This window comes from Phytophthora ramorum (assembly GCF_020800215.1).
Source record: "Phytophthora ramorum isolate Pr-102 chromosome Unknown Phyram_PR-102_s0007, whole genome shotgun sequence".
NCBI lineage: Eukaryota > Oomycota > Peronosporomycetes > Peronosporales > Peronosporaceae > Phytophthora > Phytophthora ramorum.
In genome coordinates, this window is record NW_027150653.1 from 559,067 (window position 1) to 575,739 (window position 16,673).

The following is a 16,673-nucleotide window of genomic DNA, read 5'->3' on the forward strand; positions in this document are numbered from 1 at the left end:
TCGTTTGAATTCAGTTTGGCGCCCAAAAGCCCGCCCACGGCCCAAACGAGTCATTCTCCGTTTGGACCAGCAGAGCACAAGCAAGACACTTCTTCCGACTGGACCATGGTGACCGACACGTACCTCCGCAAGGCGCTGGCGCACATGAAGGCCAAGTACGCGAGCCTCGAAGACGAGCACTCGTTGCTCAAGGACAAGCACTCGCTGCTGGAGAAAGAGCACGCAGACATGAAGACCGCGCACTCGAGGCTGCAGGAGGAGCACGCAGAGCTTCACCACGAGCGCAGCGATATGGAGGGCGAGGCGTGGTTCTGGATGGTGGAGAAGAAGGGTGTACAAGACGAGTACAAGAAGCTCCAGGACGAGCACGCGCAGTGGAAGGCCGCATGCGCGGCGCTCGTGAATGAAGTGGAGAGGAAGGTTCTGGAGGAAGAGTACCTGGCGTATCTGGCGCAGCAGTATGGCCACACTCACTGGTCGGTGGCCGAGCTGGAGATCGAGCAGGAGCGCAAGCTCGCTGAGGCGCACGAGCTGGCCAAGGAGCGGGAGCAAGCGCTGACCCAGAAGGTCGCGGCGCTCGAGAGCGAGGTGGAGACGCTCAAGACGACGTCCAAGCGCAAGGTTGCGAAGCTCAACAGCGCCATCAAGCAGCTGTGTGCCGGCATCGCCAAGTCCCGCCGGTCCAGCAAGGAGACGACGGACAGGCTGAGCAAGAAACTCGCCGAGGACAAGGCAGAGACCAAGCAGCTCGTCGAGGTGACAATGCAGACACAGTCGCAGCCGCGCAGTGTCAAGAGGCGGGAGGTGGAGTTGACGGAGACTGTGGTGGGGCTGGAGAAGCTAAGGCTGAGTGGAGAGACTACGGTGCGCTCCAAGAGCACGACAAGAATGGTGGCAGCGCCTGTGAAGCTGGCAAGCAAGACTGTGGAGTTGGCGGCGCACACGCTACAGCAGCCCAAGGACACGAGGAGTGCTGCGAAGAAGGAATCGTTCGGCTGGGCGTCCAAGTCCAAGAGGCTGGCGCCTTCGCCTTCACCCACGTCGTCGTCGCCGCAGCATCCTCGGCGATCGGCAGCTTAGTCGTCTTTGACGAAAGCTGGACGTGGACTGCTGCGTGGCGGCTGCTGCGGCAAGATCATGATCGGCGACAAGCTGGAATGGTTGGCGTGGGGAACTGACCCGCTTGGAGGCACTCATTTCTGTCTCTTCGCGTGGTCGGCTCTCCAAGGCCTCTCCAGTTTGGCGGGGCAGAGACTCATCTCTCTCTGTCCCGCGCGATTCTGTGGCTATTCTACGATGGAGGTTCCGGGACGTGGAGTGCCGAGGGCGAGCAGGCCTTGCGTGAGGTGCGCCAGCAGGCTCAGCTGAGCGGGGCTCATTACCCTCGCTCAAGCTGCAGATGCTGGCGTGCTTCGCGTGAGGTGCGAGTGCGGTGGGCTTTTGCAGTGGTCGACCGGGACTCATTACTCTCTGTCGACCACTGTGATTGTGCACTTGCTTGCTCTCCTACTTTGCTTCGGCGCTTGCGTCCGAGACTTTCTACGTCTGATGTGCCTGGAGTTCGCTCGCCGAATGGACACTGCTGCTTGACGACGCCGAGTTCGACCCAATCCTACAAGACTCGTGCATGTTTCAGCCGCAACATCAGACACACCAACAGCTATTAAGTTATACATCGATTGACATTATTTGCTGCAGAGTCTTGAGTGGTTGACTGGTTTACTCGCAAACTTTGTGCTCGTAGTCGGTGTGTCGGAGCAATGTAGGCGATAGGTTTCCTTGGCGTAGCAGTCATTTGCACTCTTGGCCGCTGCGGGTGTCCTCCTCGTTTACCCACTTCTCGACGCCTCGGGAGTGTAGTACTTCAGCATGTCCTCCACGCCGTGCTTGAGCGCCACGGGGGAGCTCGGGCAGGAACCCGCGAGCTAGACCGTGACCATTCCCGTCTTCTCATCGAAGCCCTGGCGGAAAATGTTGCCGCCGCCGTCCTGCACCGAGGGTCGGATGCGCTGCTCCAGCGGCTCCTTGGTCATAGCCACCACCTCGGCATCCTCCGGCATGATCGTCGTGTCCTACAGCACGCCACAAAAGCAACACCCCCATCAGCTCCAAAGCCCCAGTCCACAGTAAAGCTTCCGCCTCTGATCTCACCGTGATGATCGGCTCGTCCGACATGCCTTCCTCTTCTGATTGTCACGAAGATCTCGGCAATCAAAGCCTGTTGTCACCAGAAGCAGCAGGAGCATCATCCCAGCACCAACAGAAAGTCGACGTACATCCCAGCGCTCGTCCTCCGTCTTGATGACCGAGACGAAGTCCTTGCTGAACAGCACGCCCTCGATCTGGAGGCCTATGGCTCCTCCTCCGAGTTGAGCGTAAAGTCCTGCGCTCAAAGCACTCATCAGACGTCTACAAGACGCACTTTTCACGCCTACAACTACGCACCACGTTTGTAGTGAAGCGGTCGTCCAGCGCAGCGTGAGGTCGAGGACGCCGCCGCACGCAGGAGCTGGAGGCTGCGTGGGAATATGATGGTGCGCCGCTTCAGAGGTTACGACGTGATCTGGATCCAGCCCCCTGGTGCTGCTATTGCCACTAAATGCGTGCTAGCCCTGTCGGCTTTCGCAGTATTCTTACAGCGTGCGCGTTTATCATTGGAATCGCTCATGTTTTTGGGGTCTAAAGAAGTCATCCGAGCTGAGGCTCAACGCATTTGCCAATACGTATGCGTACGTGGGTTGACTGTGTGCTTAACCGAAGCCTTGCGTCGTCCTGGAGAGGAACTCGATCATAGCGTAAATGCACTTGTGCATCTGCTGTTCTAAAAAAAAAAATAGCTCAAACCAATGAATGGAAGACAAGCTCCATGGAAATTGATAATGAGGTCGCATTCCTTAACGTGCTAAAGTAGACGAATGCTGGTCGGCCTGGAAGGTGCTCGCCAAGTTTCCAGCCCCTATTTTCCGCCGAGTTCTTCATAGGACCCCCTCCTCCTTCTTACCGAGACGGGATCATTCTAGGTCAAGGCGGAGGGAGATATATCGGTAGGTTTGAAGATGCTGAAGTCTGCAAAGATGATGCTAATTCATGTGCCTTCGATATTGGCAACGGCACGCTCGCATAATAGAAGGAGGCCTGGCTGGCTGGCAACCTCGGGGTTGTTGTAGATGAGTTTGACCTGGCGAGACGCACCGAGGCGAGTGAGAGGCACTCGGTTGTCCTCTGAAGTAGTAAAGCGCAGAGATCAATAACAAATCGTAGACAAACACGGAGGTATGCTGCGCGTACCAAGTGCAGCGATGAGCTCCAGTAAGCGCACGGATTGCTCGACACTTGCCCAAAAGTTGGTGCGGCTGGCTTCGCTAGCATCAGCGAGTCGCGCGATGCCAACGCTGCGTAAAATGTCCAAAGCCAGTTGGTGTGCACTCGACTGCACAAGCTGCATTGCGCGAATTTTGTCGGTCACTGTAAAGCCAACTCAGCACGTTAGTAAAACGTCAAGGAGAGGTGAGAGCAGAGAGATAACCTAATGTGTACCAGGAGGATCTCCGGACACTGTCGCGACTCTGCAGAGCAACATGCACGAAATGTACTGCAGTGACCACGGATCGATGCCGTCGGCATGTCGAGGCTCTTGTCTGCGACGAATCATAGTATTCACGACCACCGCGGGCCCTGCACAACTACAGAAAGCTTCCTTCGCGCTGTCTGCAAATCGTAGTGCAAGTTGCTTCAGTGTTGTTGAGCCATCAATCTGGTGATGGCAAGCTGAACGAACCGTTCTCACGAATGCAGAGCTCCAAGAATTTGACGATGTGCCAATGGGCCATGAAGCTTGCAGCGCCGCGGTATTCTTGCATGAGTGAACTGCTGTCCAGCAGCTCAACCAGTTGCTGCATCATCCCAGCATCAACCACGTCATCGGACAGACCCGCTACAAGTGTGACCACAAACCGAGGCAAAAGTTAGGATGACCAGCCAAAGCTGAAGAGAAAAGGAAGCGTACCCTCCATAGTCATCAGCTGGAACAGTGTCTGAAATACGCAGCGAACGATGCGCAATGACTCTGGAAACAGGCTCAACAGCGTCGAGAACTTGGACAAAATATGAAACGTGTGGGTCGCCGCCGCACCATTGCTATCTAAGCAAACGCTGTCAGTATGGAACCTTACAGCATGTGCATCACCTCGACCCTACCATTCTCATAGACAAGCGCTGAAATGGCAGCGCAGCCTGCCGCTGTTTCTTCCTCGGAGATGCCGGCGCTCTCCAGCCGTTCGCAAATGGCAGCGAAGAGCCCTGCATCTGCGATAGCTGCCTGGTTATCGGCTTGCAAAATCGTATTAGTTAGGCTTGACCTGGGCTCGTATCATCGACGTCTAGACAAGCATCCTACCGTGGGGGGCAGCTACAGTGTCGAAGCACAGCAGAGTTACCAGCCTGCAGGCTTCGGTGTACAACCGGCGTGCGTTCGGATGCGCTACAAGACCCTTGAGCATGAGTCCAAGCCCCCCAGCCTCCGTGATTTTCGACTGAATGTCGAGCTCCGTGGGTTCTGAGCAGTGGAAGCAGCAAGCGGGTCAGCAAACAACGAGGTCCGAGCTCCGGCAGCGAATTGCCGAGACGCCTAGTGCTTTACGCTTGTGCGAGATGAGTCGCTGGAAAAGGCGGCAGCAGTCTGCCAGCACTGCGCCTTGTTGCTCCTGCACGTGGCTGCTCGCAATAGCCACAAGCGCCGGAAGCAGCCGCCCCTCAGCCACCATAGCGTGGCGAACACTGTTGCGGTGTAGCGCCAAGCGCTTGAACTCGGCCAGTGCTCTCCGAACTGCATACGAGTCGAATCGGTTCGTGTCGTCTTCGAGCAGCGCCAGCACGCTGTGGTAGTCCTCGCAGTAGAACTGCATTTTCCAGGCGGCAGCCAGTAGCAGGCGATTGTAGCACAAACTGCTACGCTGGCGGAAGGGCTCTGCGTACGTTCAGCTCTCGACGTTACCGACTATGCTGTTTCGTCGCCGAGCGACGGACGGGCTCCACGCCTGGTGCCTAGTACACACGCTCGCTGCACCACCTCGCGCATTGGACGCTGTCTGGCACGAGATTGCCTGTCGCAGTGCTCGGCAAGGCGGCGCTGCACCGGCCTCGATCTCGAGCCGTGATCGATCTTGAAGAGCCAGTGTAGCCATGTTACGGGCCTGGATAATGAGGCCAGAAATCTTTCCTTATTTCCAGCCGGCATGTCGATAGTTTGCCAACATTTTTTGACAGCGCTGCAGTATAGCGAGGTGTTTTGACTGGGTTCCTCTATGCGAGCTGCAAAATCTGTGAACATTTCAGTCAGTCGGGCGCTATAAATCCACCGGCGAAAACGGCCCCCGAAAGGCCGCCAACGGCATTTTTGCCCCTACGCAAGGCCGGAGAAGGCCGCTGGAACAGCCTCTTAGTTCACTTTGCAATCGGCCTGGCCCGGGTGGTTTCGCGGCCGAAAAGATTCGCAGATCCGCTTTCTTCCAGTCCCGCACAAGAGCCGAACAATGGCCAAGCAGAGCAAGAACGGCATGGGCAACGGCGGCACCGGCTCCACGTACGAGCGCCGCGCCTGGACGCGCAAGGAGGATGACGCCATCATCCGCTTGGTGGAGGAGTACGGCACCAAGCGCTGGAGCGTCATCTCGGACCACCTCAACGGAGAGAACCACGGCACGGAACGCACGGGCAAGCAGTGCCGCACCCGCTGGCTCAACCACCTCGACCCGACCATCAAGAAGGACCCGTGGACCGCCGAAGAGGAGCAGGTGATCGAGGACGCCCAGACGCGACTCGGTAACAAATGGGCCGAAATCTCCAAACTCCTTCCGGGAAGGTATTAATACTACCTACATTTTGGGTTGTTTTTAGGATGGGGAGGTGCTGACTGATAACGTCATGCTGTGTGCAGGACGGACAATGCTATCAAGAACCACTGGTACTCGTCCATGAGACGCACGATGCGTCGAATGGCAAAGCAGCAGAACAAGACGTTGGGGCAGGGAGTACGAGGCGTCGGGGGTAACAAGGCGGCCAAGTTCAGTAACTCCTCGACGCCTGGAGGTTCGATGGTGGAGCTGGCACGAGATGCCATGAACGCCGGCAACGCGCTCCGTCACCAGACGCAGGGCATGTCGTCAACCCAGGCGTCCGTATACAAGGACTGCTACAACGCGTTGATCAAACAGGCCGAGGACGTGAAAAATGGCCAACGGGCCAAGAACAAGAAGATCAACTCGAAGCGGAAACGCAAAGACCTGCGCATCTGCACGGGCAGCGTGTCGGTGGGGGAGAGTAGCGGCATGTTCCTGCCCGACACTCCTCGTCGCGTTCTGCACACGCAGCTGCTGTTGCAGCTCTTGAGCAATGGGGAGGAAGACTTCAGCAGTGCCATCATCACTGTTTCGAGCACGACAAATAAGAGCAAGAAGCGCAACACCAAGAAGAACGGATTCGGTGCCTTGGGCGAACACTCGCTCAACGACTTGGATGGGTTCCACGCATTTGAGCACCTTGACATCGACTTCAACGAGGTACAAAAGCAGCTTTTCAGGTGGATGTGTACTGCCGTTTATTCATTGAATGTTGTTCTTGTTGCTACTGAACAGCAGGTTGCAGAGTTCTTCAGCATGCCGACACCTCAAGGGATGCAGCCTCCCCACAGTTTACGTCGCTCTCCGCGGTTCATGTCACCTGCTGGCTTCATGAAGGCGGACGGCACCAAGTTCTCGTTCGACGACTTGGACTTCCCCACTGAACTTGATTCGAACACGCTTGAATTCGTAAGTGACGTTCACGTAGCAAGTTTCTCGTGCCGCGTGACTGACATTTGCGTTCTTCGACAGGAAATCTCCAGTGAAAATGGCGGGGTTCTTCGTCGCTCACCTCGACTGCGTACAGACGTGTCGGTAGCCTTCCCCCACGCGAACGCGTCGACCTTCGGCATTGGCCGACAACCGTCACCCCACAAGCGCTTGGCGCCGCCAGCAATCGACGTCGCTCTGCAGCAAGAAACCTTCGACTTCGACCACTCCATCACACCCACGCTCAAGAGTCCACAGCTGCGGCAATGGCTCGACGGCTCTCCAAAGAGCTTCGTTGCGTCCGTCTAGGCAGTGCCGAGTCAGCAAATTCTACTCGACCCGGCGTCGGGTGACAACTGAAGCCAGGAGTCGACGGGTCTGTTGTGTTTATTTCCTGTATGACTGCATTGACGCGGTAGGCACGAGTGGGTGACAGCAAGGGCAGCGTGGCAATAGATAGGTCAAAGGCAGTGCGGTGCGAAGCATGCCCTCAGAATGCTTATGCCCACGACTCGTACTCGTCACCAGGAAGCGGCCCACACCGATAAAAATGAGAAAAAGTAAAGTTGACAACCACAACATGCTGCGCTCTATTCTCCCACGCCCGACGGTGACTCAAATGAGCTTGGGTCACGCGAAGAAGTCGAAAACGCAGATGACTCTGGAGACCCGGTCATTGCCGGTGAGGATGCAGGTCGGTTTTGACGAAAAGCGCTCATCTTTTGCTTGGGCTCCCGTCTCCTAGAGCCCCCACCTGCGAACATGGTGCGTTCGCTCTGAATCCGCTCGGCGACTTCGTTACTCCCGTCTTCTGCCCTTTTCTCGGGCAGCTTGATGATGATAGTGTCTTCATCCCGTCGGAACTCAAGGTGTCCGAGGAACTCGAGCGACTGCGCCTCCATCCCCGTGGCCTCCAGGTGATACTTCTTTATCATGTCCTCGGAGAAGTCGAATTGGAACTCCTCGACTCGCTCCGAGTCGTAAATCTGCACTCGCAGGTTTTCGTTCCCGTCCTCGAGTGGTCGAATGAAGGCTGCTACGACAACGTAGCTCCCACACGGCAGCCTGGCCCCTTTCTTCTGCAGAAGACGCAGCGGGTCTACCGGTGACTTGGATATGTGGCCTTCACCGAAACTCGTGTTACTGGGCCGTACTGGCGTAGCGACCACGAAATCGGACCACTGGAAGTTGATGCGCATTGGCACGTAGTTGAACCGCGGGATTTGGCGCAGCGCCAGGTTCTTCGAGTGCAATTCCTGCATCAAAGTTTTGCGTTTGCCGACGATTTTGCTCTCGACTCGCTCGTCTGAGTCATCGAGGTGAATGTGGCGGCCGTGCGGATTAATGTTGAGGATGCTGTAGTCCAGCAGGGAGAATGGCTGCTGCCCTTGTTCGTGGCGAGCGTCGTAAGCCAGTAGCGTCGTGTCGCTTGTAGTAAACCTGGCCAGCTCCGTTGGGAATGCGAGCAGATCGGCCAGGACACGTCGTGAGGTCCGTCGTCTGCTAGCTCTTCGCTTTGCAGAGTTCTCGACAGCTTCTTTCGTACACGATGGATCGAAAGGCGCCTTCCACAGGAGAACCGAGCGGCGCGCTTGGTGGTGGCGATCAGGTTGACCCTCTGTGGTACCGCATGCGAAATGCACAGATCGAGCACGGTGCCTCGGAGCTATGCGCTCTTCTTCTAGTGGCAGCCCTTCAGTGTCTTCGAGCACCACTGCAGACACGTCAGCAGTCGTGCCATTTTCAAAAGTCAAGTCGCCACTGGGCTGCTCCGCCACGACATCCGCCTCGTTGACGTCTGTAAGCCTATCCACAAGGGTTTCCAAAGCAAGGCGAACAACAGCTTCCTCGTCGTCAAGAGGAAAATCAAAAGAACTCGCAGCGTATGGCTCAATGTCACCGTGTTTGTCTGGGTCTTCTGCCCTTGCATCATTTGTACCTAGAGAGTCGCTAACCTCAATTGCCAGTGTCGTTGCTTCACGGCCCACCACAGTCGATTTATCACTCCATTCAACGGCAGTGGGCTCCTCTGCAGTCGCATGCACGATAGACGCATCAGAAGACGCGACAATGACATCTCCGTCTTTCGTGTCAACGATCTGGGAGTCGACTCCAAATTCAACTTCGTAGCAGACAGTATCGATCATACTCTCCACCACGGAATCAATGGCCTTGACGTCGTGCGAAATAGCGTCGTTGGACCCGCAATCAGAAGCTGGTGCAGATTCCTCCACGCTCGGAACTTCAGCCTCCGTCGCGGCCGAGGTGGAATCCTGCGAAATCAGAGCATCTGCAGAGGGTATGATCTCTTCGGCAGATACAGCTTCACACTTTTGGATGCTCGGTGGCTCCTCGATCAAAGCTGGTGGTGCGTCGTCCCTGATCCCTGGTTGGTGATTCAATGTATCGCTTGGTTTCGCGTCGGTGACGTCAGATTCTGGCTCACTGTCACTTGTGTGTTGGGCTCCTTCCTTCGGCAAGCTGCAATCAGCTTCGCCACCGTCGGGATGGTGTAGACCTACTTCACTAGAACGCAAATGGTCAGCGTTGTCTAAACAAGAGCTTGACACAATGTCGCCACTCTCTTGGTTTGCAACAGAAGGCACACCTGCGGCGTTATCTGCGGCTGGAACTACCTTGGTTGCCACGGAATCAGCATTCGCTTCCTCCGCAGACTCTGGTACCTCTCGCGGTTCTTCCACAGAGAATTCGTCTCCATTGACTCCGTCTTGTGGTGCAGAGTTGCACTCAGCACGTGATGTTTCTTGTTGTTCGACGTCCGCCGCATCTTCATTGGTCTGCTGCCCGTTTTCTTCATCGCCAGCCATGTTCTCATCCCTCACGAGCCTTGCAGGCGCAGATAGTTTGGTCAGGACTTCTGCAATTGCCTGGGATGCGAAATGGCAGGCCACGTCCGAAATGATCTCTTGAGTAGAAAACTCTATCGCACCTGGCTCCAGGTCGTCTAAGCTGTCACTGAAGCTCGTCGAGCTATGAGCGTAGATATTTGCTAGCACCTCGCTTTCCACAGTTGCCACACAATCGTCGACGACCCGTACAATCTCGTCAACTGACGCGGTATCTACCAGATCGTCGTTAGAACACGTTTGGCGAGCTGCGTTCTCAGGAGTAAAGGGGTTGGTATCCTCCTCCACATTGCCGTCCTCCACCACTTCACTGGTTTGTACCTCATCTGCAGCTTCCACTGTCGACTCAAGCTCGGTGGCGGCTTTGTAGGACTCTTCCGAACCCTTGCCGTTTTCTACGATGTTACGAGTAGAATTCGATTCGTGACCCTCGTGTTCGTGCTCACCGTCGGCTTGAGCTTCACCCGAACAACTTGCTTCTTGCGACGACTGGAGAATCGCAGCCAGCACTTCTCTTTCAACTGCGTCTACAAAATCTTTCGCCACCGCAACTGCGGCATTCTCCAGCGTAGCAGTTGCCGGCGTTTCTGGTTCATCCGGCTGAGTTAACTTGTCATCTTCGATCAATGAAGTAGCCTCTGGCGAGTCGTTTAGTAGTCCATCGCATGGAACTGTGGTGCTACTTTCATCCGTTGCAGTCGGCAAGGTGAGCTCTAAATCTATAACGTCTTTTTCGTTCGCAGCATCTGTTGGAAATACGTCTACGGGTACTGCAGTGGTGATCTCGGTGGCATCATTTGTCGACGTACAAGCTTCCGTCGTCTCATTCTCAGCAGCAGCTACTGCAGTGTTTGCAGTGGCAATTTCGACATCGTGAGTTTCCTGGTTTTCAGTGCTTGAAGGAGCGGAATCAAACATCTCCATCACTTCTTTTACAAAATTCCCCGCGAAAGTTTTCGTCATAGCCGCCACGAACTCCTCATTTCCTTTTGCGGGGGCTTCAATCGGAGTTTCCAGGTCGCATTCAGTTGCAGCTAGTTCGCCACCAACAATATCCTGCTCCTCTGCTGCAGAATTTGTACCGGATGCATCCTCTATTGCAGCTGGAGTTTCAATGGTTCCGGTGCTTTCCTGACGCGAGCATACCAGCGAAAGTGCGGTACACTGCACCAGAGTAACAAATTCTTCAGCCACGATACTTTCTGGAGACGCTGATGAAGAAAGCACAGGAGGAGTAATCTCCAGTTCTTCCAGTAGTCCATGCGTGATCTTGGTCTCAGCAGCATCAACTTCATCTGTCTTTTTGGCCTCACCCGCTGGTGCATCAGCAAGCGGGTGAGAATCCTCGACTTGACTTGAACGTGTATCGATAGCCGTCTCTAGTTCCGTTTCAGCCTCTCCAGCGTGCTCGTGTGGAGCAGATGAAGGCTCCTGCATGATTTCTCGTAAGATATCGTCATACGCCTCGACGACTTCAGTGGGGGGCTCTTCAACTTCGACCACTGCAATTTCTGCAGACCACCCCATAGACTCTGTTGATGCTTTTAAAGTCTCTTCTTCGACAGCATTTGAGGCGTTGTTTACCACTTGGATTTCCTTCAGGTCGTCTCCACCAGTTCCTTGTGGAATCGCTGCAGAGGCATTCGAATCAGGAGCCAAATTATCTGCACTTGAGGTTGATTCTTCAGGTAGTTCATCATTAGTGGCGCCTTTAAGGTCCTTGACGATCGATGAATGTAGCTCCCTTTCTTCCTCAGGGCCGGCTACCTTTTCTTGCAGCTCTGGAACTTCTTCAATTTCATCAACGAGAAGTTGCTCGTGTTTGTTCTTGCTCTCCTCCGTCCCAGACTCGGAAAGGCAAACCAATTCGTGTTCGTTAGCTGTCTCGATGTCACTCTGTTGCAATCCTGTCGTCTCTGCATCAGCCACCGCGGCATTTGTGGGGACTTGAATGGACTCGTCGTAGCCATTGCTGTCGGCTACGTTTGCGTCACCAACGTCCGGTGTTGGCCCTGTTTCATTCCCTTCGTTGGGAAGGAGTTCCTCCGACGCGGTCAATTCGCTAGTTTTGTAGAGGTCATTGGCCCTTGATAATGGAACATCGCCACCTTCCAGTTGTTCGGGTGTTGGCTCTGCCGTCACCTCCGGTGGTTCTGCTCCTTCCGAGCTGTATAAAGGCTCATGACTCCTTTCAGCATGTTCGCCTTTGCTTTCTCCATCCGGAGCAGAAATATCTCCGGATTCTGGTAGTTCTGGCTCACCTGGGACGTCTTCCAGGTCACCAGCAAGAGTTTGGCTGTCATTGTGCTCGCATCCCACAATCTCCGACTCCGAGATGTGGACCAACTCGTCTGTATCAGCCACGTTACTACATATAGTGACAGGTTCACCCAACACCTCGCTAGGTGCTAGAGGGTTGGCTTCTTGGGGCACGTCCACTTGACTGTTTGACGTTTCCGAATCGCTTGTCTCCTCCATCGGTACCGCGATCGAATTCTCCTCGATTGGGTCATCGGTCTCACGGGTCAAAGTTTCACACGCATCCGACTTGCTTGGTTCGATCTCTCCTGGTTGCTCGGGGAAGCTGACGGCGTCGATTTCGTCTGCGGACACAAGATTCAAAATGCTGTCAGAACGCCGCTCTTCGTCGACATTCTGGACCGGGTCAACGCAGTCGTTGGTAGCCACAGCACGTGGCACCTCCACGGTCTTAGCTTTCGCTTCTGCCAGTTCTTTGCGTAGCTGCACGAGTTCATCCACCAACTTCTGCTCTCTCGTCGACGGGTTCATTGCATTCTGCTCTTGCACTGGGGCTGCGCTGGCGATACTCGCTTCTAGGTCTGCTCGTCTCGGGGTATGAGACCTTGACTTTGGGGAACGAACAACTAGGGGCTCGATACTCTTGACAGAACTTTGGTGGTTCCGAGACGGAGTATTTGGTGGAGACATTCGTCTAGTCACGTACCCCGTCAGCTGGGTGTCGTACGACAAATCCTCGCTTCGGGGTAGCTGCTGCTGCACACCGAACGGGTGCAGACTCAAGTTCTCCAGCGCTGTAACCTCTCGCTCTTGCATGAGGCGCGAGATCGTGCACTCTGACAGCTTGATAAAGCTTTCTTGTCGAGCCTGATACTCTTGCGAATGCGCCAGTAGGTTCTCGAGCTCCAGAATCCGCGAGTGGGCCTCGATTTGCTCTGCTTCGACGGTACCAGAGTGCTCCTTGCTGCCCAAAATGGCTGCCTTCCGTAAGCTCAGCTCGAGCGGGGACAGCGCCCGGTCCTTTTGCAAGAGCCGTATCGACACTTCCAAGTCGTTCACCTTGTCGCGCAGCTTTTGTTTCTCGTCCTGGTGCCTCTCCGTCTTCAGCTCGAACTCGGTCTTGAGGTTCCTCACAGCCTGTTCGTGAGCAGCTTCCAGAGCTTCCGCTTCTCCTTCTTTCCACTCGCGGAACCGGTGTCGGGTGTCCTCGATCATCACCACGAAGCGAGCCTTCTCATCCTGAGCCTGGCGAGCCATCTCGTCCATTTTGCGGACCTGGAAGTTCATTTGGGCCTTTATCTCAGCAGCGTGTGTGCGAAGCTGGGCGTTCTCCTCCCGAGCAGCGCGAAGCTCTTGCTCCACCGCTTCAATCTCAGCTGCGTAATGGCGCTTAGCCGCCTCCACCTCGCGAAACAGGTCCACCTGGCGCATTTTCTCCTCCACCACTTGCGCGCGCGTCGCCTTGAGCTCCTTCTGCCAGTTGAGCTTGTCCTTGAGCAGCGCTCGCAGCTTCTCCTCTCGGTTCTCCGCTCGCCGCTCGGCCATTTTCATCTGCTTGTGAGCAAGTTCGAGCTCGAGCTCCGTCTTCTCCACGGTGCGCTCCATGTCCCGAGAGCGGATGCGCAGCTCCGCGTTCTTGCCCAGCGTAGAGCACAGCTCTTGGTCTTGGCCCTTGACGATGGACCTGGGCGACACTGGCGGGCGTGCAACGCGGTGCTGAGTCTGCGACGGTGGCGTCGGCATTGTGCGCAGCTTCCGTGGGGAATAGGAAGGCGCCACGGGCGTTTGGGACACAAGGTAGCCTGCAGGTGGGTCATGAACGACGTCCTCGTCGAAGGAGAAATAGTCGGACGCTGCAGTTGGTCGCGTTGCTTCAAGAGCAGCTCTGCTACGGCGTTCGCTCTCCAGTTCGGCATTCAGCAAGTTGATGGTTCCGTACATTTGCTCCATGTACGCGAGTTGCGCCTGCTCCGTCTCGGACGCGAACAGACCGTCCACTGGATGTTGGTGGGCAGGCTCCGTTCGTCTTGCAGCGGCCATGGACGCAACTTCTGCGCGTCGTGGAGGTGGCGCGAAGCTTTCGTTGCTGGACTGGACGAATTCGTCGTCGACGGGCGTCGTCCAACTGCTGCGTTTGGACGCGTTTGGACTCGCGGAGGGCAGTACGGGGAGGATGCTGCCTCCAGTGCCGTACTCAGCTCGTCGAGCGGTTGCCACCGCCTCCGCTGTGCTACCTGATGGCGGACGCGGACTCGGAGCGGCCATCCGAGCTACGCGACTCGGAGGAGTGAAATCGGTATTGCGACCAGCGTTGGTCCATGAAGAAGACCGGTCCATCGGGACGTACGCCCACCTCTCCACCTCTCCTTCCTGGGCAGTTCACTCTGGAATGCACTTGAGAGCGCAGAGACCTTCCAGGGCGTTTCGCACCGGCCGGGACTTTATATAGGGCAATCATGACGCTCCTCGTCGCGTAAAACTCCAGCAATGCCATGTCAGTAAGGAAGATCGACAGAGGTGCAACGGAGTGTGTGCAAGAAGAACCTGACGCTGCTTGCGCATTGATAGCATTGCGAATAAAGGCAACTTCATGTTGAAGTTGCCTTTATTCGTACTTATACGAGATCATGGCTACACTCTTAAGTTCGCACTTAAGGTCACGCGAATCCGAGATTTAGCGATGACGCGGCGGTTCCTCGCGGCGTTCGGGGCGTTGACTGCGGCCTCTGCAGCGTCCGCGGCACCCTTCGCTTCCTCCCTGGACGCCTCGTATGTTGTGCAACTGCACGCGAGTCGCGAGGCCTTCTCGCCGCCCGAGGACGGCACAAAATTGCGCTCGCAGCTCATGACGACCGAGTCGGGGCAGCGATTTGAGTGCTTTTTGCCCGCATTTGCGGACCCGGAGCAGGACTATTTCGACACAAATTCGCTGACTGCAAAAGAGAAGGAGGAAAAAGTGAACACCGATGCGTTTTTGGCGTTCGCGCGCGCGGCGGCCCAAAAAGTGCGACCCAAGTGCGTCCAGTACACGGACAGAGAGACCCACTGGGTCTACGAAGTTTGTGCTGGACGGTTGGTGCGTCGCGTGAGTCTCGCGCAAATTGAGGAGGTGCAAGTGGACGCAACTGGCGCAACTGCAGACCCTAACCGGGGGGAACCTCCAGTTGCCGACCACGAAGTGGAAGAATTGGGCGCTTTTGCGTCCGACTCGAGCCGGTCGGCGCTCACTTTCGACCAATTTGCGATGCCCGAGACGCAGGACCGCGTCAAGAACCACCACAAACCGCTGTTCACGCAAACGTTCGGCGAAGGCGAGCAGCAGATCCAAGTGCAGTTTATTTGCAGTGCAACAGCTCGAGACGACGCAGTTTCTGCGGTGAAATGGCGAGACGATTCGCCCACCGGAGGTGAGCGACAAGTTGCGGCGTTTCTGGTGGGTTCGCGCGTGTTTTGCGACCCGCAGCACTCGGACGCGGACGACGACGACTTGTTTACGGTGCGCTCGCTGTTGCAACCGCTGGAGGACACTCGCACTTGTGTGACGAGGAACGAGGGCTGGTGGACGTACGAGTTCTGTTTCGGTCGGTCGTTGAGACAGTATCACCGAGACGGAGATGGTCGGATTACGGCCGACTTCTCGTTGGGGAGATTCGATGCAGCAGGCAACCGCGAGCTCGAGCGCTCGGGCGCGGCGCTCGTCTCGGAGCACATTGACGCGACGCACGACGTGTCTCGCCCCGCGTACTTGGAGCTGTACGACCACGGCACGTTCTGCAAGGAGTTCGAGAGTCGCGCGCCACGCAAGGCTAAGGTGTTCTACTACTGCAGCCAGGGCGGCACGAGCCACCACATTTTGACGGTCAAGGAGACGCAGACGTGCAGCTACACGGTCAAGGTGTCGTCCCCCGTGCTGTGCGACCACCCGCACTTCATCAACGACGAGCAGAAGAGCGACGCGCAGGCCCAGATCCTGCACTGCATCCCCGTCGCGCCCGAGGAGCCATCGCTCGAGTAGATAGCGTTATGTGATCAAGTACAAGCGGCAAGATCCAGCCGGCGCAAAACCTCGAAGTGCTATCCCGGTGTTGAATGTTGCATCTCGACCGAATCATTGTGGTGGCGTCTCCCTCCGACGTACACCGCCCTCTACAGTTTGCAATAGGTCTTTGCGGAGACCATGGCAGCTCCGTCCAGTAGCTGCAGCAGCAGCAACAGCTCTGACGGCACAAGATATGCTACGCTGCATATCTGTCTGGTCTGGATCTTGCCTAAGAGTGAGGACCATTTCTCATCCCGCCGGTTGAGCGGCTGTTCACAACAGCATACTGGAAGCAAGTCGCGCGCGATTTGTGACGCAGCGGGGACCAAATCGTGTGGCGTCCAGCGGTTTGTGCCCAGTTTTTGCGATTTGTGCCACGGAGCGGCGGATCCGCTCCACCCGTTTGCCATTCTGAAACTTGCTTCGTGTCCGGTACCCGCTCGTCCGTGTCAGTCCCTAGCCTCCGCCTTACTCCCCCTCAGTGACCGCAAGAAAGACCGCTCTTGCCGCCACTGCCTCCCCCAGCTCCAGCAGAGCCAGACTGCCCACGTTGTTCATGCTGTTGGTCGACCCGCTTTTTGCCAGCAGCGACGACATTGTTGACCCCACGAGCATCTTCACGGGCTTCTTCTACATTGGCGCGTGCGACGACCCCGCGTAACACGAGCAACTTCCTATAAG

General features: G+C 56.2%; 4 protein-coding genes across 6 annotated transcripts; 2 read left to right on the forward strand and 2 right to left on the reverse strand.

The window, feature by feature from the left end:
• Nucleotides 1-1,925: 1,925 nt before the first annotated feature.
• Nucleotides 1,926-4,904, reverse strand: KRP23_8196 (NifU-like protein 5, mitochondrial; the record flags this gene model as incomplete). Its single annotated transcript, XM_067893605.1, has 12 exons — nucleotides 1,926-2,072; nucleotides 2,152-2,186; nucleotides 2,258-2,383; nucleotides 2,446-2,542; nucleotides 3,152-3,222; nucleotides 3,289-3,465; nucleotides 3,538-3,708; nucleotides 3,779-3,934; nucleotides 4,007-4,141; nucleotides 4,198-4,329; nucleotides 4,397-4,555; nucleotides 4,640-4,904. 12 exons carry the CDS (start codon nucleotides 4,902-4,904, stop codon nucleotides 1,926-1,928), a joined length of 1,671 nt encoding a protein of 556 aa, XP_067743119.1.
• A 627-nt stretch (nucleotides 4,905-5,531) lies between these two features.
• KRP23_8197 (Transcriptional activator Myb) lies at nucleotides 5,532-7,136 on the forward strand (the record flags this gene model as incomplete). 2 transcript variants are annotated; one of them, XM_067893606.1, is made up of 4 exons in its annotated part: nucleotides 5,532-5,860; nucleotides 5,936-6,557; nucleotides 6,633-6,806; nucleotides 6,870-7,136. In XM_067893606.1, the coding sequence occupies 4 exons, from the start codon at nucleotides 5,532-5,534 to the stop codon at nucleotides 7,134-7,136; spliced, it is 1,392 nt and encodes a 463-aa protein (XP_067743120.1). The 2 variants fall into 2 exon arrangements, with proteins under 2 accessions (XP_067743120.1, XP_067743121.1); XM_067893607.1 differs by having other exon boundaries at nucleotides 6,636-6,806.
• Nucleotides 7,137-7,417: 281 nt separating this feature from the next.
• Nucleotides 7,418-14,218, reverse strand: KRP23_8198 (uncharacterized protein; the record flags this gene model as incomplete). Of its 2 annotated transcripts, none has more annotated exons than XM_067893609.1 (1): nucleotides 7,418-14,218. In XM_067893609.1, the coding sequence occupies one exon, from the start codon at nucleotides 14,216-14,218 to the stop codon at nucleotides 7,418-7,420; it is 6,801 nt and encodes a 2,266-aa protein (XP_067743123.1). The 2 variants fall into 2 exon arrangements, with proteins under 2 accessions (XP_067743123.1, XP_067743122.1); XM_067893608.1 differs by having other exon boundaries at nucleotides 7,418-13,384.
• A 415-nt stretch (nucleotides 14,219-14,633) lies between these two features.
• Nucleotides 14,634-15,968, forward strand: KRP23_8199 (Protein OS-9-like protein; the record flags this gene model as incomplete). Its single annotated transcript, XM_067893611.1, has 1 exon — nucleotides 14,634-15,968. The coding sequence occupies one exon, from the start codon at nucleotides 14,634-14,636 to the stop codon at nucleotides 15,966-15,968; it is 1,335 nt and encodes a 444-aa protein (XP_067743124.1).
• Between the last annotated feature and the right edge of the window lie 705 nt (nucleotides 15,969-16,673).